At 37.0% G+C, this 24,085-nt stretch overlaps 1 protein-coding gene across 1 annotated transcript in view; it reads right to left on the reverse strand.

Annotated features, from left to right (window-relative positions):
- The window catches only part of olfm3 (olfactomedin 3), a 58,151-nt gene extending 34,219 nt beyond the window's left edge, over window positions 1–23,932 (reverse strand). Inside the window, exon 1 of the mRNA XM_015374962.1 lies at window positions 23,697–23,932. Within this exon, the coding sequence (XP_015230448.1) occupies window positions 23,697–23,765 (69 nt within the window). The 5' untranslated portion in view covers window positions 23,766–23,932. The remainder of the gene's footprint in view (window positions 1–23,696) is intronic.
- Between the last annotated feature and the right edge of the window lie 153 nt (window positions 23,933–24,085).

Below are 24,085 nucleotides of genomic sequence, written 5' to 3' on the forward strand. Positions count from 1 at the left end.
CAACAAGACCTCCCTGATCCTTGGCCCTATGTTTTACCCCAATTTTTTCGAAATGGTAAAAAAATAGAGCTTTTAATTCATATAGTGGCATTTGGCTGTTTTTTTAAAGGTTACTTAATGCTTTTATACTTTAAGTAGTTTTTGGAGCACATACTTTTTCACTTTTACTTGAGTAAAGAGGTCAAGTTGATACTTCAACTTGTTGAAGTGTTTTTAAACTTCAGTATCTATACTTCTACTCAAGTAACAAATGTGTGTACCTTTGACACCACTGTAATTGAACAACTGTAAGTATTCTGTGTGAAGAGGTAAGAAACTCTTCACCAGCACAGACAGAGCGTTTGCATGTTGTAGCCTAGCAGTGCTGGATACCTGCTGCATACACTGTATATCACAGTCATCGCACTTACAGTATGCTGTTTAATTATTCACGTTGTCTAAAACTTTCTGAATAAGCTAGATAAGAACTCTATTTGCTAGTGACAGATGTGTAAGAAGATGATGCTTGACAAACATGTACCAAGTGCTGGATGACTTCCTTTATCGTTGAGGTGTAGAGGAAATATGTGAAATTGTGAGGCTTAATTAATTCTCCTTTTAACTGAAATGTTGACATAAATTACTTTTTATCATAATCTCTAGAATCGGTCATTTAATTTTCCCCACACATATCTCTCTTTTTATCTTAGCAAAATATAGCAGGGCTCTGACAGACCAAATTAGTTGGAAGTGTTTGCTTTTTCTTTTCCCTTCCTCTGCCGTCAGGTTTAAATTAGCAAGTCAAAGTTGAAATTGGGCTCCATTAAAATTTTAATTACAGCACCAAATATTACACAAAGGAGAATTCGGGGTAGCAAAGACAAAAACAATGCTAAGGTCTTGATCACAACAATGCTGCCATCCTGCCATAGGCCCTTAACAGATGCTGTCTCTTCAGTCATTTATCAAGCTGTCCAAACAAAAAGCCACTGGGGAATTGGAAGCTAGTGAAGTAGAATGTGCATGTCGGTACTGTAACTGATGATCATACCACTTAAACGAGTTAACATTTTAGCTGTAATGGCAGGGGGAAGATGAACTTGCATGTGCAGCGAGCTCTGTAACCACAATGATGCAGACATCTGAGACAGCAGTGACAAATGGTTACGCCCAACAGCAATCCCAGCAGCAATAATCCCAAGGCCGAAAAAAAGCTCCCAGGAAGACACTGACAAAGAAATAGCATATACTATCTAGGGATGGGGGGGTGCAACACAGCAAAAAGAAAAAGCCATCTACTCTGTCAGATTTGACTCTTGTGAAAGGCATGCAGGGAGATTAATTTCCGAGAGGCGTGCCATCTTCTTGCCTTTTCTGACCTCGGCAAAAAGAAGATTGAATAGATAATTCTGCAAAAGCTCGGCACATTCTGCCCCAGACAGACTCTGAATGAGCTGCCATACTATCTTGTTCACACCCTTGTGTGTCTTTTCTAGGGTGCGCTTCAATGAGTTCCTGGGGCATGAACAAGACGACATGTCAGTCATCAGTGCCACGAAGGAGGGAAATAAAACAGTCATCAAACATTATCGGTTAAGTAAAGTCAGTGGAAAGCTCCAGATCATGCTGAGTGGCATATGCAAACGAAAGCAAAAAAAAAAAAAAAATACATTTCCTGTCATGATTTAGATATCTGCATTAAAGATTTTCTGCTGAAGTAAATCAACTCAAATAAAAAAAAGGCATTACAAAAATGTTCTTGCACACAGTATGAAGACTTCAAGATTCATGCAGCCAGATACTGTACGCCATTTTAGCATCCATGCCCCCCCTATGCGGCTCCCGTGCAACCTGACTTGTCAGAACCAAGTAAATAATTACGGACAAGCAACAGGCCTTACTAGCAAAAATATGCAAACATAACAGAACACTGACATAAACATTTAAATATCACTGCCATACAAATTTGTGAAATTTGGAACAAAACTATGTCACCTTTGAACGACACAGAGGCAAACAAAAAGTTTTCTTTAACAGATAAAATATAAAACAATTTAAATGCTGTATTCTGGATATTTCCCTTGCCATCCTAGCTTTGATGTTATTAATTAATAAATAGCCATCCATAATATTAAATTAATAGTTGATTATTATTTAGTAGCAACAGTAATGTTATGCAACCTGTAAGAGAGCAAAGATGCTTTTGAATATCGTTTTAAAAATAAAAATTATATAACTTAAAATGTTCAATTCTTTAGCGTCTTAGCAAATATCACAAAATGGTTAGCTATTTTTACTAAAAACACCGTGCCAATATGTAGATCCTTATTTTAGCTTTAAAATGGCCATGCTCCACAATGTAGGATGAAAGCTCAAAGGCACACATCAGATTTAATTTAGGTTCATAAGTTCTGAGTTCCTGATATTTACTGAAAGTCTTGCTCTCTAGCTACCCTTAGTCTTGCGAACTAAAATAACTTAAGAAATATTAAAATATGCTTTAGAAGAACATATTTCCTTTTAAAGATCTTCCTACATATATGCGGTTCTTCTGAATTGATTTTCAACACGGTACTGATAGTAAAAGTAGCCTAATTTGAGTCTTCAACATTCAGTAACAGCCTCTGCATAGAAGTGTGTTACTGTCAACACAGAATGACAGCATCTAGTGCCTTTAATAATTTTAACTATATTTTTTTCCCAAGTCTTCAACTGTCAGTGATAGTCAAGCTGAAGATCAGACAAAGCTGGCAGTGACATATTTAAACCAAATAGGTTCTATAATTACATTTCTGTTTCACTATTCAGATTGAATCCAATCTGAAAGTGTTGCTTACAGCTTTTGTGACGGCTTTCCTCAGTGTGAAAAGTGAGGTAAGCTGTTGGGAGATAATACTTCCTTGACAAATTTGAGGAATTGCAGATTCACAAATGATAAGATTTTATAAAATTTTGTATTCTAGGTGCTCACTTGATAATTTTTGGCCCTCATGGATGCCTTTGAAATTCTCACTTTCTAATTATATTCTGCAGGGGTGTCAGTGGGATGGAATGCTCAAGCTGCACTAAAGCCCTTTAACTACACCTCCGTCTCGATCTGAAAGCCTGATGTCTGTGCCTTTAAATACTGCTTTTAACTACTAAATCCCATCATATTAATATGATCGATGCATTCCAGTAGGCTCCTTGAAGTTACAGGGCAGTTTATTTGTGTTAACCACTTCTTTTTGGTTCCCAGCAGTTTAGGAGACCTCTCCTCAAAAAAGTTTTTTCTAAAAGTTGTGAAAATGCCCTGCAATGAAAGTACTGCAAAAACAAAAACGACATTTGCAAAAAACAAAAATGAGGCATGCAAACACAAAAATGCAAAAGTAAAATGCTGCAATCACATAAAATGGAGAACAAGTGTAAACAAACTAAAAATGCACAACTTACAGTAAATACCTAGAGTAAATTATGTTAACATACAAAACACAAGCAAAATGAAAGTGATGCAAGTAACAAAAGCAACTGCAAGTTAAGAACAGCTGGAAACTAGCTCTGGATAACAGAAGTGCTCCAGACCACTAGGGGGAGACAATCATAAACTCATATGGGACCGGAAATTACCAGTTTTATTTCTGAACATCCAGTGTAAGACTCTGGCAATTTCTCAATATGCGTACATGTACCTTATTATTTGCTGTGAAACGTATGAGCCTCAGCCCCAACAATGTTGGGGCCAACAAAATCCCCAGTTGTTCTCGCCCTGCCCGCTATACCGAGCATGCATCAGAGGAGACCTGTGTGTTCTGTCAAAACCTGATCCGTCCCAGAAGCACAATCCATACCAACAGCTCATTTGCACATGCGCAACCAGATATACATCCGGGTTTCAATAAATAATAATTACAATAATAAAAATTAATGTAATTATGGTACTAAAATGACTTATTTTTATCCTTAACTCACTAAAGAGTGCTGCTAGACAGATTCAAAATAATGTTTTATGACTTTTCTAAGATATTTTGGCCCTTTTTACATTTTCTCTGTTAAACGTTATCTTGTTCGACGTCATCATCAGACATGCTCAGAGCAGTCTGGCAAAATATGATTAAACCATGTTGATCTGCATTTTAGTTGTTTCTTTCTTTAAGTTATGCACTATATACCATAATGTTAACGCAACAGCCAAAAAAGTTAACTCCGGGAAGTAGCGCAGGATCCCATTTACGGCGCAGATCAGGAACAGACGAGTGATCAAACAGAAATGATTTTAAGGCATTTATTTTTCTCAGGAAATACATTATTAACATTTAACACATTAGAGTTTAGTACGCTTACTATTTTGGGGGAGGAAAAAAATTTAATTTAGGTCCTTTTTACAAAAGAAATTTGTAATCATTGGACATGTTCAGAGCAGTCCGGCAAAATATGATGTTAATCTGCCGTGTCCCAGCATGCACGGCGGCAGCAGCTGAGTCCCGGGGAGCACTCATGAAGTTCAGAGTGTTAAGTTAAAGGTTCACTATTGTGTTCCATTCCTCTACAAAACTATGTTTTCAGATCGTTTGAGGAGAGAAAATGTAGCTTCACTAAATGGCAATTTAAAGAGTTAGTGAGTAATTTAAAGAAAAAGTTCAGATGTTTAGAGGAGCATGGCAACCAGCGGACCTCCAAGGCAAACCGCAGCCAGGGCTAATATTAACCCATCTGCAGCCTTCTCTTATTTAGTTGGGTGTGAAATACTGCTGCCTCTGAAGACATTTTTTTTTTTTTGGTAAAACATTAATTCATTTGATTTGTGTTTTTCTTATTTACTTGTGTTGTTTTAATAACTAAATACTTGCTGGAATAACTTTTAAAGTATTGAATACAGCCTGTCCAGTACAAGTATAATAAGATCTAAAGTTCAATCATTATTCCCTAACAAAATAAATAGGTAATAATGTATTATTACTTATAGACTATTAATAACAGGGGGTGAAATGCAGATCCAGATGTGCAATGTGTGTGGAGATGTCACAAGTATGCTTCTACACCAATTAACACAGATTTGTTCTGTGCTCCCATTCTCCCCAAATCTATATTTCTGTGTTCTTGTCAAGAACAGACTTGGTGAGGGAACAAGTCCGTACTCAAGTTCTTGTGAGTTGAGAAACAGCCATAGACAAGTTGCTTATGGACAGTCTTTTAAGTGTTTAAAAAAATTAAAAACAAAGTTACCCTTTCTTTTATCCCTCTACATGTCCTCTGCAGGGCATTCAATTTGTGTTTTTGCTAACATTCTGGTCCATAGACATTATTTTACATTATAGTAATCACATTACTTCATAGTAATGTCTACAGTTTGATCCCATCAATGTTGGTTATTGTCTATTCCTAGTGCTCTGGCTAATGCTGAGTTCATCAGCTATTAGCTGTTAGTAATCCTAAGAAGGCAGAGTGGAAGTCATGCTGTTCCCTGTAAATGTAGAGAAAAATATGTTAACACATTTGCCTTACATATCATCATTTAGCAGAGTGCTCTGTTGTAACTGAGCTGTTTGTCATCACTTCCACTGCTTTCAGTTTATCGCTGACATAATGGCTGACATGACAATCAAACACATTGCAGTTCTTTAACACTGTAACCAAAATCAACAGTATATAAAGAACAAAAGGTCATACATACACTTGTAGATACCAAGATGTCCTTATTGCTTTCCTCTGGAGTCATTTCTGATGTTAATTTATGATGAAAACCAGAGTGAAATTCTTTTTTGGTGCTCCTTAGTTGGGGTTGCCAACCGTTCCTTGAAAAACGGAATCATTCCGTATTTAGAAATAGAAGTACCTGTCCTATATTTAGTGGAAAAGGAATGCACTTTGTCCCGTATTACTGTGAGAGTAAAAAACTAATCGGAAAAAAGCTAATGGAAAATGAAGAACAAGGGCACGTTAGATACAAAACTTACGGTAAACTTGTTCCTGGGCCCTGTCCTGCTTTGTGACCAATGAGTTGAAAACGTACAATTATACGATCCAGAATACTCTCATCCCATTGGTCGAGCTAAGTGTTGCTCATGGAGAAGATAGCGGGACACAACAGGGCAGTATGGAGCAGAATGCACCGCCCGCTGCTTTTTCGGCCGGTGCACCTTTGCATAACGATGCTCCTCCTTCGAAAAAAAAAAAAGGATGCAGAAATATAGGGAGGAAAAGATTGCTTCTGATTCTTAACTGGTTTTTATAGAAATTAAACAGCAATAATCAGAAATCTAGAGTGGTGAGGGTCAAACTGATGTTTCATCCTTTTTCATATATATATATATATAGATATATATATATAAAGATATATATATATATATATCCTCTAATAATAAGCATGCAGTGCCTGTGCTAGCTATTTGGGTGCCCCAAGCACAAATGATTCGTGGTAAAACCCTCACTGCTTCCGAGGCAGCAATGCCTGTGAACTGTTTGGAGATCTCGACATACTGTAGAACAACTACTAAATCAGATCTGAATATCTTTATTTGTCATTGTACAGAGCAAAACAAAATTAGCCACAGAACAACCCGTCCAAGGTACACAATACAGTTCCATGGGTGGACGGGTGCCTGAGGCTGCAGCCATTGGGAGGTGCTACCCTTGGGTTCGAAGATAATAATTGTGAACACATGGGGTAGATGAGGATACAAAAAAATCTAATCTCAGACTGTGTCCTTGCAGGGCACAGTGTAAGGTTGCAAAAAAATAAATAAAATAGAGCACCTGGAAGCCAGCGAAGGCTGTGAGGTGAAGGTTACATGTATCAGTCATCTTATTTTCTGTGAATTGTCCCTGTATATAATTTAGATATTTATTTGGAGGTATATATATTTTGGGCAGTTATTTCTTACATCCAGTTTATTATTTTGTCATTTGTTACTTTTTTTCTTTATATAGGGATTGTGACCTTCATTGAATATGTTATTCCTTTTCCAGTTGCTGAGGCCTAGTGGTGGTGCTGAATTTAGGATGATGTCTTCCTTCTCAGTGTTCCAGAGTTTTTTTAATCTAGAATTTATTAAAATGTTATGTAAATCTTGAGTCCAGTCTAAGACATCATAAATAATTTTATCATCAAAGTTGTGTGCAATTAAGTTTCTTTGGGTTACATTCCCAGGGTGGTCTTGTTGACCAGTTTATTTTTAGGGTGTGAGAAAATTGCATCATATTTAAAAAAGAAAAAAAAAAGAAATTGTCCAGAGAGCTGTTCTAAACGAAATTTATTTTTGTTTTACACTTGTGTAAACAAAATGACAAATCTGTCTGAAGTCTAATGTCATATTCAGGAACCACATTTACTACTGCCCTTCACCGCATATTGAAATAAGTTATCTAATTAGTCAATGGGCTCCGTCTCTGAGTAATTTAATATCAGTTTTAATACAGCTACTCTGTAAAGGTCTTAGAGGTTAAACCAGGTCTGAACCCCCTGAAAAGAAACTACTCAGTTCAGGAGGGAGGATTTGCTGACAGGTCTACTCATGCATTCATTAAATCTATTGCTACAGAAATATTGGTAAGAAATCCAATAATATATAAAAGGTATAAAACGTCCAACTAAAAGACTTCAAAGAAGAGGACATGGCAAATATGTGGAAGAAGGTGTTCTGTTTGACAGACTCTCAAATCAACTTTCTAGCCTGAAAGGTGTGTAAGGTGAGAAGAAAAATAACCCCACCCACATCACAGGAAGTAACATCAAACAGAACATGTCATGTGTGAGCAGCACTCTGCCATCACCAAGAGCTGAGATAACCAAAGTAGAAATACAGAAAAACAAAAGCACTAGTTTCAGGAGTTAAAGACTAATTACAAGTGAAACGTTTGCACATTTGCACACACGTCGGGTTCAAACTCGTAATAAAATGTCTGTGGCCATTGTGACAAGAAAGGAGGCATTGGTACGATGATGACGATTGAGACAGGGACTGTGCACATAAACATACTTGGACTGACAGAAATAACAGTAGAATGGTTATAGTATGGAAATTATGTTGGCCCAGAACGAATTGATGCATTGGGACTGTACAACATACATGCAATTAAACCGAAACAATAAACAAGATGACAGAAACTACATATTGTAGCATGTTTATATGCAAACAAAATAAATATTAACAGCCACCAGAGAACAAGAAACCATCATGGACCCTGTAAAGGGAAATTAAAGGGCGAGGGCAAAAATAACTCCCTTGTTCTGAAAATGTGAATTCCTGTCTTGATATTTTTCTTTTCTCCCTTAGTGCTTCTTTACATGCTCTGTGTAAAGCACTGCTATGTTCTATCATTTTCGCACTTGTTCATCTTTGTTTGCACTTTTGGGTCAAGTTAGGTTCTGAAACAGCTTCAGAGGGAATTTCTTTTGCAGCTTAATTTGACTTTAAATCTGAAAGAAGGATGCTTCCTGGATTAATGACTGTCAGAAGGGGGTCTACTGGGTGTGGATGACAGAGTCCGCTTTTTCATGTTCTGTTTTATATTATCTTTTATCTTTAACTTTTATTATTTTCATCTTCTTAAACACTTGCATTATTGTATAGTACTTCTGTTTGATGCATGTGAAGTAAATTATAAATATTATCCATCCATCCATCTTCTTCCTCTTATTCTGAAAGGGTCGCAGTGGGGCCGGTGCCTTTCTCTGACAGTCTATGTGTCAGAGGCGGGGTACACCCTGGTTAGGTTGCCAGTCTGTCCCAGGGAAACATAGAGACAGACAAAGACATACAAACATGCACACACACACTTTCATACCTAAGGTCAATATAGATATCCTAATTAACCTAACAGTCATGTTTTTGTATTGTAGGAGGAAGTTGGAGTACGAGGAAAGAACATGCAAACTTCGCTAACCCTAACCCAGAAATCAAACCTGGAGCCTTCTTGCCTGGTTCTGATGGAGGTTTCTTCCTGTTAAAAGGGAGTTTTCCTCTCCACTGACACTACAAGCATGCTTAGTGTGAGGGTGTTATGACTCTGCACTTTTTGGTTTTTGTTTTCTTTTTGAGTTTCTAGTTTTTATTCTTGTCTTTCTGTGTTTCCTAGTTTATTGGGTTCATTTCCATTTTGTGTTATTCTAGTTGTTTTTGGTTATATTTTTGAGTGCTTCTGTAATTCTTGAGTTACTCTCTGTTGCCCCCTTGTGTTTGTTTCCTTTTCCCTTGGCTTCCTGCTAGACGATTTGTTATTTTGGATTTTTGCCTCATTAAACCTGCAAAACTTGCCTCTGCCTCCTGGTCTATGCATTTGGGTCCTCAAAAACCTCCACCCAACCATGACAGAGGGATTGCCTTTGAGTCAATGAGTCGATGCAATTAACTGGTTTTCCTCTGATAGAGAACTTTGAACCAATCTGACTGCATGATCTGGCTGAATTGTTTTTGTAAAGTGCTTTGAGATGACATGTGTTGGGAATTGGTACTATATAAATAAAATTAATTGAAACTGAATTGATTTCTTGCTACAAGACAACAGTGGTATCCACTGTGCCACCGTGAAAGCTATATTATTCATTACAAATATTACCAATATTATGCAATACAGGTGCACTAAATCTGACATTACAAATTCTGTTGTTACAATTCCTATTGTTCGATTATCGTTTATCATTATTACCTCCAACTCCAGGGCTTTAAATTTGATCTCTTTTACAGTTTATAGCACATATAATTTCAACATTCAAATAGGGTGGTACAAATACATTTTGCATCTGCTCCTCATTGAGGATGCAATTTTCCAGATCCTCTGCAGAAAGCTTATTTTTTGCACAAAGTATTTATTGCTTCTTATTTTAAATCTTTTACAGTCCTTTCTGTAATAAAGTTACAAAAGCTGCACTCTCTGAGTTTCTGTATAAACTTACTTGGGTGTTTACAGCCACTAAGTAGTTTATTTTACATTTTATCCTCAGTATAATATCAAATTAAAATGTCTCCTGCTGCTGGAGCACAGTCTAAATATATGGAGATCACAAATGGCTTCCCCCTCATAGCCTTTTAGCTCCCTTGAAGTGATATCTATCTGATACAGAGACTTCTTGGGCTGTAATTACAGTCATCACGGAACAGGGAGAGAGCTGTAACCGTGCCCCTAGTAGTTTCAACATCACACTCAACTCTTGCAATTATGGTTAGACGTGTTATTATCAGAGCCGTATTCATTCAGGGGAGTAGAAAAGAGCCTAAAAATGAAATACATAATGTTTTAAAGCATCATATTTGTCATTTAAACCAAAGCTGCAAAGTATAATTACAGATGTTCCTTCTGCCGATGTTGATGGATCAGTTTTCAGATGAATACTTTCAGGTATTCATTTTTCTGTCAGTTTTGTGGCTAACTGTGTTGACAAATAGTTAAAAGTTGACATCTTTAGTTTACCTCTGATGAAAAATAGTTGCGTGAGAAATGAAACCTTCAGCATCTTTTAATTTGTCGTAAACCTTGACAAATTACCCTGGGCATGTTATCAAGATAAATGCTAATGTGAAAATGAAAAGAAAAAAAATAACATCAAATATGCAAGAAATGGAAGCAGCTCGAGGCAGGCGAGCCCCCTCAGAAAATTACTTCAAAAACACCCTGTATGCTTCCAACGAATAACAAGCAACAGGATGCTGTATTAATGACATGCCGTCACATTTTCTCTCTGCCATATCTCCCCAAAACTTTGCGGTCATGATCACTGTTCATTTCATGTTTTATTTATTTATTTTTTTCATTTGTGATCAGAGTCTCATTATGTGACCCAAAACCTTTCAGCAGAGGCAAAGGTTTAGAACCCCACCGCTGTGAAGTGGAAAAAAACAGCAGCAAATGGGCTTTTGTGTGTAAATATCAGATATTTCTCTGTCTACGGTATGTGATCCTCCCTCCTACTTACCCTGGCTTGCAAAGTGGGCAAGTGCCTACACAAATAATTCCATCCTACAGGTGTTGAAACAGAATCTGTTATGGAAATTATGCCGGATGGTTCAAGCAATCCACTCAGTAGGTAATTTTACAGGTGAGGGGAAAGGGCCCTGCAGGGGGATTTAAACCCCTCCGTTTGCTCCTACCAAGTATAAAAGTATTTTGTTGCGATCAAATTTGAGGGACCAGAGCAAAGCACCAAACGATGTGAAGTGGAAGTAAAATCATACATGGGCTGTATAACCCCCTCAATCACTATACAGAGCGAGGTCTATACAGTACTAAACGAAATTTCGTTTGAAAATAAATTTGTCCATGTCCGAGACTGTGGCTCCTTGCATGGTACCTGCGCTATCAATATTCTCTGTCATTCTACATCAATACTCCCATGAGGAGACCTCTTGAAAAGCATTCTGGGATATATCTTATGGTGTCAATATTGTGTCAAAAGTGTACATGCAATAAATAGTCCTACAGTACGACCAGCTTTCCTTCATAAAGATGCTCATAAACTACTACTCATGTGCACGTTTAATGACTTACATAAGCAAACAGTGCCATGGGGCCCGTAATATATCACACACCTGGGTACTGCTTTCTTCTTTGTGAGTGTGTGGTTTGATTTCCACTGTCCTGGACCTTTTTATGCTCGCTCGTGTAAACTTTTGTCCCTTTGAAAGCGTTACCGTCCGCACAAAGCAACCCACCTGTGATTGGCTACTTTTCAGGAAATTCAGCATCTTGAGTTGTGTAAGTTGCAAAGGTAACATGATGAACTGTTTTCACCTTTTCAGCAATGTTTGAGCTAGCAGAAACTATGGGGCTATTTCACTGGAACGTTTTTTTTGTTGGTGTTGTAACACCCATTTTAACAGACCCTACAGTCAGGCAGATTTCAGTATTAATCCAGATGATTTCAGCGATAACTTCAGTTAGCCTGAAGTTTCTTGGATAGTAGTAAGAAGAGTACAGGTCCACACGCAAGTGTGAATCTACAGGCAAATAAAAAGCAAACCTCAAATGCAGAAAATATCCTGCAAGCATCCTGGTTAATACATTTGGGGCCTCATGCTTCCATGCAAACACCTAAAGTTGGCTTAAGCTAACTGTCATGATGTGGCCTGATTCCCCCACCTTAATTGCTTATTTCTTTCACCTGCTGTTTTCCCTCCCAGCCTTAATTATCATTTATTCCTGACACCTATTTCTATTGCCTTATATTCTGTTCAGCCTAAGCCATTTCATTTGTTTTCCTGTTAGTCTGTCTAAGTGTTTTTTAGTTGTATTCCTCAGTTCAAGTCCTGGATTCTGCTGGCCAGTGGAAAGAGGTTTTTGTGTCTGTCTTGTCTCCTGCTCCTCCACTGTTCCTCCCCTGCTGAGTCCTCAGGATTTTTGGCTCTATATGTGGGGAGGTTCAGTTTTTATCCCAGTAAGCCTGGCTCCAACGAGGAGACCAGTTTAAAGGTCCTGCATCAAGTTCTGGTTCCACGTCCTATCTCTGCTACCCTCTGCCACTGAGCCTGCACGTCTGCACCTGATCCTGTCTGCTCCTGTGTGTGTCTGTCTGGTCACGCTTCTGGACTCTGTCAGACTCTGAACCTGCCTGGGAGCTTGTGGATTACCTAGAAGCCTGGATCCTGTCACCTGTCTGTTCCTACCTGATCAGTAACCCTGTCCAGGATCGGCTTCCTTCGGGTCCTCCGGGACTGCAGCCCTGGGGACACTCTGGTCTACAGTCCAGCAGCTGGATTGGGCCACTTTCCAGGGAGACGGACTGGACTTTTAAACCAGTTAAGTGACCAAATCTGATAATCATCTTCTGACTGATGATCGTGGTCACTTACCTGTGTTTCTCCCTTGAACCAGAGTGATTGAGATTGGGCGGTGCCCCGCCCCCCACCTGCAGTTGCCGCGAGCCACAGATCCAACATCTCCACTTTAGTTTCTGTTTCTTTGTCTTTATTTCAATAAACATTTTGAACTTTTCTACTAACTGTCTCTCCTTGAATACTGGGTCCATCTGTCCCATTTGGTGACACTAACAATAGAAGTTCTTAGAGAAATGCTGTGGAGGAGTGATTTGGAAAGTAGTACGTACTGAAAATGGCGCTGGTTTACGGTAGTACAGTACGAATCACTGTGTAATTTCCATGGGGTCACTCACTCACTCACTCACTCACTCACTCACTCACTCACTCACTCACTCACTCACTCACTCACTCACTCACTCACTCACTCACTCACTCAAAATGAATCAGTCTGTGATTCGGTAGTGCTCTGACTGAGTTGGAATTCCCTCCACAGCTGCCCCCCACTAGGAGCCAGGAGTGATTTGTGCCACTATTTCCCATACTTGTATAGTGTAATAATTAGAGACTGATTCATGTCAGGCTGTGTTGAAGCTTCATTCTTCATACTTCATTCATACTCTAATCACACTGAGAGCAGCAATGTTTCAGTTACTGGCAGGATATACTAATCAACTAAGAAAGGACAACTTCATATGGAATAGATAATGCAGCGATTTATTAGATTTTTAAAGAATGAACCATTTTCATAAGAAACAGATTTTTATAAGCCAAATGACTTTAGGTTTCCAGAACTTCAAAATAAGGTATTACGTGGGCTTAAAAAGTGTGTCTGATCTTTATTACCTGTGTTAGCTTTTAGGGAAGATAAAAAGGCTATTAAAAGTCTATGATAAGCACACAGAAAAAAAAATATGAATTTATGTTTATTTCCATTTTTAACAGCAGAACCACAACTGCAGTAGAATGAACTTATTAATTAGGCGAGAGAATACTTTAAATGAATCGTTTAGGTAAACTGATTCTAGTGATTCAGTTTAACCAAAATAATTGTTGTTTCCTAGCCTGACGTAGTCCTACTCAATTCTAGTCAGAATATGAGTCTGATACTGCTCCATAGAGCTGTGATTATGGGGCGTGTTTCAAACGAACCAGGAAAAAAAATGCTTCTGCACTCAATTGGATAGACCTACAACCAATAAGAGCAACGGAGTGCGTGACGTATGTTAAGCGACGCATAGTTGTTGTCAACAAAAATCAAAGCGTGCAGTTGCATGCCTAGAATAAGAACATGAGCCTTCATAGCGTTTCTCTGTTCCTCTTTAAAAATTAATTTGCTGTCGATATCTTCTAGAACAGACCTAATAGCAGAATCTACTCACCTCAACTCTCCAGCGGCAGCCATTGTTGTTGTCACCCAAGCGCGCTTTGGTGACGTGGTTGATTACGTTACTGTTGATCATCTGTCCATCATCGTATAAAGCCCGCCCTGACAGCTCTACTAACAGTTTTCATTCTGGACTCTATTTTATTTTGCTTCCAGCTTCCTATTAACTCTAAGAATCTTCCGTGTCATTGCTTAGGAAAAGAATCTTCATAAAATGATGCTGCAGCTGCAATGACCATATCTGGAAAAGATGTGTTAAGGATGCTTTGTTATAGTAGGTTTCTACTGTACCACACATCATACTTTTTAAGTAACCCCATAAATTCAATTTTGGTCTCATCTGACCAGACCATATCTTTACTATGGCCTTGCGAAAAAGTATAAACAGGTATCATTTTTGTTCTTGAGAGCCAGAGATATAGAAAGCATGACAAATAGAGTAGATGTGGACGTTTGCATGTTCTCAACAGTACCATGGATAACTGAATAATGCTGCCCTTGCTCGGCCTATCAACTAGGTTAGATTTTCCATTTATTGTGTGTTGGTGTCGTAATCTTTTAATTTCCATATGATGGATTAAAGAGGGCTCTGTGAGATGTTTAGAGATTAATATATTGTTTATAATCCAACTGCGGTTTAAACATCTCAACAACTTTATCCCTGAAGCATTCGGTGTGGTCCTGGCTTGTGATGTTGCTATTTGTTAACTAATGCTCTATAATAAACCTCTAAAGGCTTCTCAGAACAGCTGGTGTTATACTTTGATGAAATTTAACACAGCTGGACTCAATGATATCAGATAAAGTAAGCCAAAATACAAATTTATCCCAGACTTTTTAATCATTAACATATTTTAATAATTTAACTGTGAAGTGAAATAAAAAGAGAGAATATGTTTTCTATCACTACACAGTTATGCATTCTGCTTTATCATATCAAAGCCACTTATGGAAAAAGTGTTTGATTTTTCCTTTAAGCAGTACTTGATGTAAAAAGGTTTGTTACAAAAATCAAACAAATCCTAATTTTAATTTGAATAGTTAGGTAAAATCACATAAATCAGTCCAAAAGGCAAAGTGCACAAAGTTATATCTAAGAATACAAACATAATAGATCCAAAATGCATAACAGTACAGACTGAAAGCTTTTGTCTTTGAAACGTTTGTATGTTTTGTTATTTCCTTTACTAGTGTTGTGCTTTCTGCTCTTTATTAAGAAGAAACATTAAGTGGATGCACTTGAATATTATGTCTTTAAAACAAGAAAAAATACATTCTTAATGGAGCTGGCCAATTTTACCAAATATCAAATTCAAGTTTTTTCCAACCAACTTTCCGATTGTGTTTTTATTTAGATTTTTGCTCTGAACCTCCCAACAGCATACCTGTTTGGCTCCATTGTTTCACGCCCTTCAATGCTATCATCCTGACATGATATTATCAGCGGAAAAAAATACTTCTATCACTCCTTTTCTCTCTTATTGTTTCTAAAAACCTATTTTAATGAATTTATTATGGTTCTATAAGATTTGTGCAAGAAAACTGGGTGGTAAATGGCCTCATAAAAACTATGGAACACATCAGACAGATCAGACGTAAAGTTGAAAAGTGACACCTACAAGTTAATTTCCTCATGACCGGTAACTGGTGCATTGACCTTTTTCTGTATTGTCAATGCTAACCTTAGCAAAAATTTTACTTACCTGTTCAGAAGGGCTCTTTATGGCTTATGGGTCAAAAGTTTGACCGTGTTTGGCCAATGTTGAACCTGAGATATATCAGAGCTATCATAAAGCTACTAGGATCTAGCAATCCCTGAAACTCTGTCTTGGTGCATCATCCTTCTGTGGTGATGCTGGCATTATAATCTGGAGTAAATATTCACTTATTTTAAACCCTATCAATATTTATCATTTATCAAACAATTACTAATGTATTTATTATTTTTCCTCAGTAATATTATTACCTTTATTTTGCACCACTCAAGATCTATTAATATTTGTTAAAAAACATTTACCTTTTTAAATAAAAACCTTGTAGCTGTGACCTTAAAAGAAGTTAGAGGTTATAAAACAATATCCCTGCCTGACAGAGCACTGCTCAATCCATTGTTCTACCAAGAATGGCCACCAACCTATAAACTGACACTCTAGTTGGGAGAGAAGCTGTTGCAAACTCTAAAGCTGGATAATGATGGTCACCTGACACGAGAGAAACTCTTGACAGAGCAACTGTACTGTAACTTACAGAATTTAGCCTTATGCGACACCATTATCAAATGGAAGGCATAAGCAATGCAGTTTGAATGTTTGCCAAAAAAAGGTACATGACCCTGAGCACACCAATCTCACCATTTAAAAAGGGTAAAAAGGGTAGAACCACGCTGTTGGGATTATGCTGTCTGCAGCAGCAGCATATACCGTACAATAAATACAGGCTAGTGCTGAAAAAAACACGGTAGGGTTTGAAAAAGACGTCAGATTCCCCCCTTCCAATAGGAAATCAACTTTTACCTTACAGCCAGAGCTAAAGAAGAACTTAGAACAGAGTCTTTCCATCTATTATTAGAATGTACAAAGCTAAAACCTAAATGGGAATCTTTGCACAGATATATTTGATCCAAACTGAGTGTTTAAGGTGTTACAAAGAAGAAGGGGCTATTATTCAAAAGTCCAGATATGCACAGTGTTTGACTCAGGGAACATAATACAAATACATGCCACAATTTTCCAAGAATTTTACGGTTCACCTCAATTCTTGTTGAGTCCAGTTGTTACCAATTTTAAACAGTTGTTTGGTTTGTCATGTGATACATGTGATACCTTCATCAACACACAAGAATTTGAAATTTTATTAATTTTGAAAAAAATAGTTTTTTTTACAATTTGAATGTTTAAGGCAGTGCATAGGGATTCCAAATAAATAGAATACTTTGAATTTGTTCTTGTGATGTGAAAAGAAAATACAAAAATATCAAACAAAGTCTCAAACAGTCTAATCACTTTTGAAATGTATTAGATAAAGCAAAAATATTGCACAAATATACATAAACTACATAATAATTTAGCGCATTTCTAAAGTAAAGTGTGTTTATTTTTATTCTTAATTTTGGAATTACAGGGATGTTCATGAACCTATTTTGTATTACCTCTTCCTCCCTCTAATTCCTTTAATGTGTCATTGCAACCTCCCACAAAACCTTGGCCCTTTATTATGTTAGACCTCTTCTTTGTTGAACAAATAAATGTAAAGGAAAGAAGAAAGAAGCAAATGAGGTGTATTTGGAAAAAAGTACCATATAAACAAGATCTATTGTAAATACCCACTAATCATTTGAAAGATGTACCTCCGGTGATTACAGTGAGAAATGGCAGTTAGTTAGAATTTTTTATGTTAAAAAAATGAAATGTTGGGCATCCTCAAAATAACATAGGGAAATACATTCCACAGCAGCGGTCACCAACCTTTTTACAGTTGAGGGCTAATTCAGGGGCACTGAGTAACAGGAAGGGCTACCAATACTGACCTATGAATTACAAGGGTCAACGTTCACCTAAACTTTATACATCATAAACATATCTTTATCGTTTCTTTAAATTTATAATTTTCTTTTAGACATTTTAATTTTGAAATCTCTATAAATGCTTAAATGCCATATATGATTAAATGATGAAACGTTCTATAACCCAATTAAAAAAAGAAGAGCAACAGAATACAGTGAAATTTGAAACGTAGCTCAATGTTGAGTTGTTCTATTTTCAGAAGACTCTAAGGGCACTCTATGTGGTCCTTGAGGGCCCCTTGGTGCCAACGGGCACCAAATTGTTGTTGACCCCTGTTCTACAGTAACACTGCTGTCACACCAGTTGCTGTTTTGCCATATATGGTAATATATGATATTGAATCTGTTTTATTAGTAAATACATTTTGGGATCAGAAGTGTGGCATTCCCAGAAACCTGAGTGAAGTTGGTCGAATGAAATGCTGTAAATTGCAAAAAAAGGTGTAAAATATGTATTGGGTTAATCATTTTAATGATATTTTAATCAAATGTATGCAAGTCGTTTAAAATAAAAAATGTACTTTAACATTACGCAACTTCAGGGATGGTGGCTTTGCGTTTCATTGTCGCTGTGTGTGGACAGATGATAGTTAGTTGATTTTATCAGAGGGCCAAGATGTCAGCTTCACTTTCAGAAATAAACCTTTCTTAGATGATTCAAATTAGAGTGCTCTTATCATTTGCATAAATTCGGAAACTGAGACGTACATAGGTGGTTTAGTTACTGCAGTGCCAAATTGTACAGAGGTGCAGAACTGTATAAATTGTGTGAAAAAGTCTTGGCTGTAGCTTGGCTTACCTGGGTTTTAAGTAATTTTTGCTGTAGAGTTTTGCTCTTTGAAAGATGAACTGAAAGCTTTATCTAACAGATAAAAATGTGTTCTTATACTATTAGAAAGCAAGTTAGCTAAGAACTGATGTGGTATGAAAAAAGTAGTTGCAGGTTTTGTTTTTTTTTACATACGAAAGTTGTCAAATATGATGAAGGAGAATTGTTCTGATGTACTTTGCTACACAAAGGTCATTTTAGCCTGGACATATTGATTAAAATATGTGCATTATATCATCAGATTTCTGTTTAGAAGTAAAAGGTCAACAGAAAGTGTCTGTTAGTCTTTTCAACATATACCACAAGGATGTACAGTACATCTAACTCAGCTGAGTATTTTTTGTTATTTTTTATATTTTTTTAAATTCATACTAAGCATTCCATCTGAATTTTCTTTTCCTCCAAGTTTTGGTTGGGTTTAACTTTTTATGAGCATGCATTGTTTAAAAAAAAAACAACAAAAAAAACAACCCTGTTTTTGTTGAAAACAGTGCTGGAAATAATAGATTTGTCGAAAAAATTTGTGTAAGCTTTATATCAGAGGTTTTTTCCAAATATGCTATTTTTTGGGGTACCTGCAACATTTTTCTTTTTTAGATTTTCCATCTACACCATTTTCACCTTTTAGCCAAGCACTAGAACAGAAGTGGTAAACCAACAAAGACAACCAGGTTTTCTCAGAAAAATCCACAAAAGCATTGTAAAATATGAGATTTATATGGCAAGTAAACTTGTTAACCTTGCACATCAAGCTGTTAAGACTCCTGAGATGGATGGTGAAGCTCAATCAAATTTCAATGATGACATATTGAAATTCTCTCAGGTAATTTAATTCAAAGAATTTTGTTTTTCTTTGTAGAATCTTACTGGTTTCCCACATCACCTAAAATGGTTAGAAGATAATAATGACGCTGCATGTTGTCTTACCTCTTTTATAAACCACTTCTCCTTTTCTTTTTGCAGATCGATTTCTAATTATAATGAATTTTCTCAGATATTGGCACAAATTATTGTGATTTTTCTAATTTGTAAAAAAAAAAGTGGCTTAAAATAGTCACTAAATAACTTCAAATATAAACTTTGGACTTTCCAGTTTGTTGGGGGTCCTTCCCACAAACCATTTCCAACTGTTTGTGGAACTTCTTATAGATAAGCAAGTCTATAGCAGGCCCCTATGCTAAAGAATGATGGGAAGCATTCAGGGTCCTTTTCCTACCCCCTTCCTTACTGCCAGGGCTATTCTTCAGACAGCTTAATATTGCGACTGCTAACATATTTTACTTTGACTTATTGTAGAGGTCCTTACCAGCTGACAAGTGGGTAAAGATGAAATAATGATGTGAAATTTTCCTAGTTTTTTCTTTTCCTTTTATATACATTGGTATACGTTTGTTTTTACATACATTTATTGCGCGTCCATGGGATACTTCCTCATTGTTGCTTCCTTGTTGTGGAATGTGGAAACAGGCTTCTTGGAGTTATTCTGTACTTTCTTTTCTTCTTGATCTCCTTTACTCTCTCTTTCTCTTTCTCCTGTCTTTTTTCTCTCTCTACCTTTCCCTCTCTCTGTTTTCCTCTCCCCTTAATTATTATTTCCATTTTCTTCCTTGCCATCATTTCTGTCTCTGTTGCATATGTTTTTTTGAGTTTGTTTGTTTTACTTTTTTTTCCAAAGCAACTTCTTATAAAATTTCATACATATAACCAAGTGGAACCTCATGGCACAAGCCATGATGGTCCAGCCTTGAAACCAAATCTGCTGAGCTTCTATCCAGCACCGGGACATCAATTCTCAGCGGTATATTGGCAAACAGGACACATAAAAAATAGAAAAGAAATTTTATTTTGTGGAAAACGACACGTCCAGTTGGACCAGCTAGAAGAGCAAGGTGTGAGATAACGCTGGGACCCTTTTCCCAGCTGGATCTCCGCTCTCTAGTACAGGGTTCAAGTGAAGCCACCGGTCGCCATATTGGTACTCCCTAGTTAGACTGGTCACAATATAAACAATATGTCAGCATCACTATATCACTTCACTACAGCATTGAACAAGGATGATGTTCTCTTTCATAGTATAAGTCGATTACTTTAACTTATAATAAAAAAATAGGCACATCACATTGCATAGTCAGGATGAAGTCTATAAATCATGTTATATAACTGAAGTTAAACAGCACATGAGCAGTAGTTTAATAGCGTCTGTATGAAGTTAGCTGCTCGTATTGAACTGTATTTATTGTGTGTCTGGTCTTTTAAAGAATCCCAACGACATGCTTGTCTAGAGGTGGGCCAGTGTTGCAACTGTCTCTGATAGCAGCAGTAACCACGTAAACCATGTAAAAAGTGTTTTGAAATATTTTCACACTGGCACCTAGTTTTAAAAATGTTTGGTTAGAGATGCCCAACACACTGGCTTTTGTGAATTATTTTTACGTTATGCCTGAGCTTGCCATTGTAGGTATGTGGCCAAAGCTGGTTCCATTGCAAACCTATTGGTCTAAATTTAAAAAGTCGTCATCAAACCCCAGTGTAAGAGTGATAAAGGACACCTTACCTAACTTTAATAATAACCAATTGAAGCAAAAAAAAAAAAAAAACGAATAAAAGGAGCCAGTGAAGTTTTGGCACACCTCAACATTAGACTTTATTAAGATTATCCTTCTCTTTTAACCATGTCTTTATAAGCACAGGAGTGTTATGTGAAATAGTAAAACAATAATTATGCCAGTGATGATAATAGTAACTGGGTCCCTTTAACAGCCATTGTGTAACTACCCAGCTGTCCAGACCATAAGGGAAAAAATCACCATGCAAATATGTCATCCTTTCTCACAAAGCGATTCTTTATGAACACTGCAGTGGCAAACAGCTGTCAAGCTAACTCTCCACAACAAAAGAAAATCTATACCATTAGCTGTACACATACTTGCTTTATTTCAGAAAGCAGTTAGTTTAAAGGTTTTCCTACTTGCCAAACTAAAGCTTGTGGGTGGGCTGATGCAGGTCGTACCAGGGCATACTAAACACATACAGTTAAATGCCGAGACGTAATGACTGCCACCCCTGAACAAAGCCTCCTGCACAAGGTCTGACAGCCCAAGACTGACAGCTTAATCATTTCCCGCTTGGTATAATACCATAAAAGGTTTGTCTTCTAGGATGAATCGAAAACACTGAGGTTGAAAGGCTGAAGAGATTTGCATGCAGCTCCTGATAAAATGATGTCTCTTTTTTGCCTTAATGGCAGCTTGGCAATTATTATCAGACTCCGATAAAAGATTAAAAAAAAAAAAAAAAACGACTTATTTATTTTTTGATAATTGATTGCTTGACAAACCCTACGGAAATTTTAGATTTGAACGCGTTCTACAACCACATTCAGTAACAAGTCGGAATGCACCAATCACAGGACCAAAGATTGTAATTAGCTAATTTTTACTTTATTAGCCATGATCGGAGAATAATAGATCAAACACTAAACATTTTTCTTTTCTATTTGTTTTAATAATCTTAAACTGAGAAGCCTCACCATTGCTGGACAACAATCACATGAAAACATCAGCGTGCATTTTAATTAATATCAAATGATTCAGATAAAGGTTTGGAAAACATTACCTAAAACGTCTTGTTACACAACTTAAGCATATCACTTGTGATTTATATGCGATAGAGTCAGCTCATATCAGCTCATTTCAACAAACTTATTTATCTCTTAAGTATAAAAACATCTTAATAAGTCAAATTTAAAGTGCATGTCAATAGAGGACATGTGAAATCATTCCTGAGTAACAAAACTGGCACTGGTTGATGTCAATGCATTAATAGATTATCATCTGTTCCTAAAATCAAATAATTTCATTCTATATTTTGAAACAGCAGCTATATTTTAACAGAAGCTTTAAACTCAGAACAGAAAAAGTAAAAAAAAAAAAAATCAATCTGCATTATTTGAAGTCTCAGCTGTTTTCTGCAAAGGCATAAAAGAAGTGCAGTGGTGTTCCAGCACCACAGAGTGGACAGCAGCCTCCTGCACTATCATCACAGAGACCCTGATCCCCAAGCAGCACAGTATTCTACCGATTTATCATACGTGAGTTTTTGTCATTCCAGTTTATCCTTGCCAAGAACTGCACAAGCATCTCTATTGCCAACCAAAACGCTCAAGGTTAGACTCAAACAATAAGCTGAATTCTCGAAATAGCATTAAAGCCTGACAAAAAGGCATAATGTGTTTTTTTTTTTGTGCAGGGTTCTGAGTTTATGACACAGAGACATGACTACGTAGAGTGGACACACAATCCACAGAAAGTCCAAGGGCATTGTACAAAACAGTGGAGGTAAAGGTAAATTACAGAAAACAGTAAAAATACAACAAACCTGCATGTCACAGTGCAAATATTCTATATCCTAATGTTGATTAAGTAGATTTTTTTAAACCTTAACTGAAAAAACCCTGACTCTAAATCAGATACTACAGTTGTACTCAATCAAGAGAGATTGAAATATAGCCACACTTTTCTCTAAGTTCAGATCTACAGCAATTAATTTAATTTCGATAGCAGTACAGTACATTTTTGATTACAAAGACCATTATTTTTTGTAAAATTTTAACATTTTTAAGATAGAATAATGTGTCCATCAAAAATAATGATAAGGCATCTTAAAGTGTAACTAGATAAAGAAGGATTCAGAATTTAACCTTTACTGTTACTTTCAGAGGAATGTTTAAGGGTGTATGCTGGAAGCTGAAGCATCACCTCAGATGAAAAAAGGAACAGCTGTAGCCAATGTTGACGTGCTTGTTGCATATGCTTCTTTTAAGTAGGCTGCATTCTTGCAGATTTAAGTCTCACTGAGCCATGGATTCAGCCTGTTGTTTGCACAGCAGATCAGGATAATGCAACGAAACCAAAATTTCAAACTTGAAATATATAAGTGAGAGAAAACCAGGGTGAAAACGCACTTTAGAGATGACCATGTTTAAAGCTCCCGTTGTTTTGTATTAATCAGACACTTATGAGGTAATAATAAAAAAAAATGATGCATCAGTCGTATTATAATAGCAGTTTCAGTAGAGTTTATATATTTTTTTATATTAGAAAAAACGTGCATGGCGCATCTATGTGAATATTAAGCTCCAAAATATATGCGCGTAATAGCAGCGTTATTAAGAAGGAGCAAGTGCGGGACAGCAGACAATAAAAAACTCACCATGGATGGATAGAGTCCGAACAAGGTGAGGGAAAGGAGCGGGTACAGGACGCTCAGAAGGAGCCGCATGCTGACAAGCTCCGGGCGGCCACTTCCCACCGAGGGTCCTCAGTCCTTAACAGCGGCTTTGATTTCTGTTTGCTTCTAAGGTTGAGGAACAGCAGAACTCTGACAGCGGTCCGACAGCCACGCGTTCAGCGGCATCACACCCACCGTTCCCCGGTGTTCTGACTGGAGGCAGCGCCGAGGAGGAAAAAAAGAAAAAGTTTGGAGAGGGGGAGAATATTTGAATATGTCAGTGCTTATAGACTGTAGGGGAGGCGCACCAAGTGACATCACCTATCTATCTATCTATCTATCTATCTATCTATCTATCTATCTATCTATCT

This window comes from Cyprinodon variegatus, unplaced genomic scaffold (assembly GCF_000732505.1).
Source record: "Cyprinodon variegatus isolate N-32 unplaced genomic scaffold, C_variegatus-1.0 Scaffold111, whole genome shotgun sequence".
Lineage (NCBI taxonomy): Eukaryota > Metazoa > Chordata > Actinopteri > Cyprinodontiformes > Cyprinodontidae > Cyprinodon > Cyprinodon variegatus.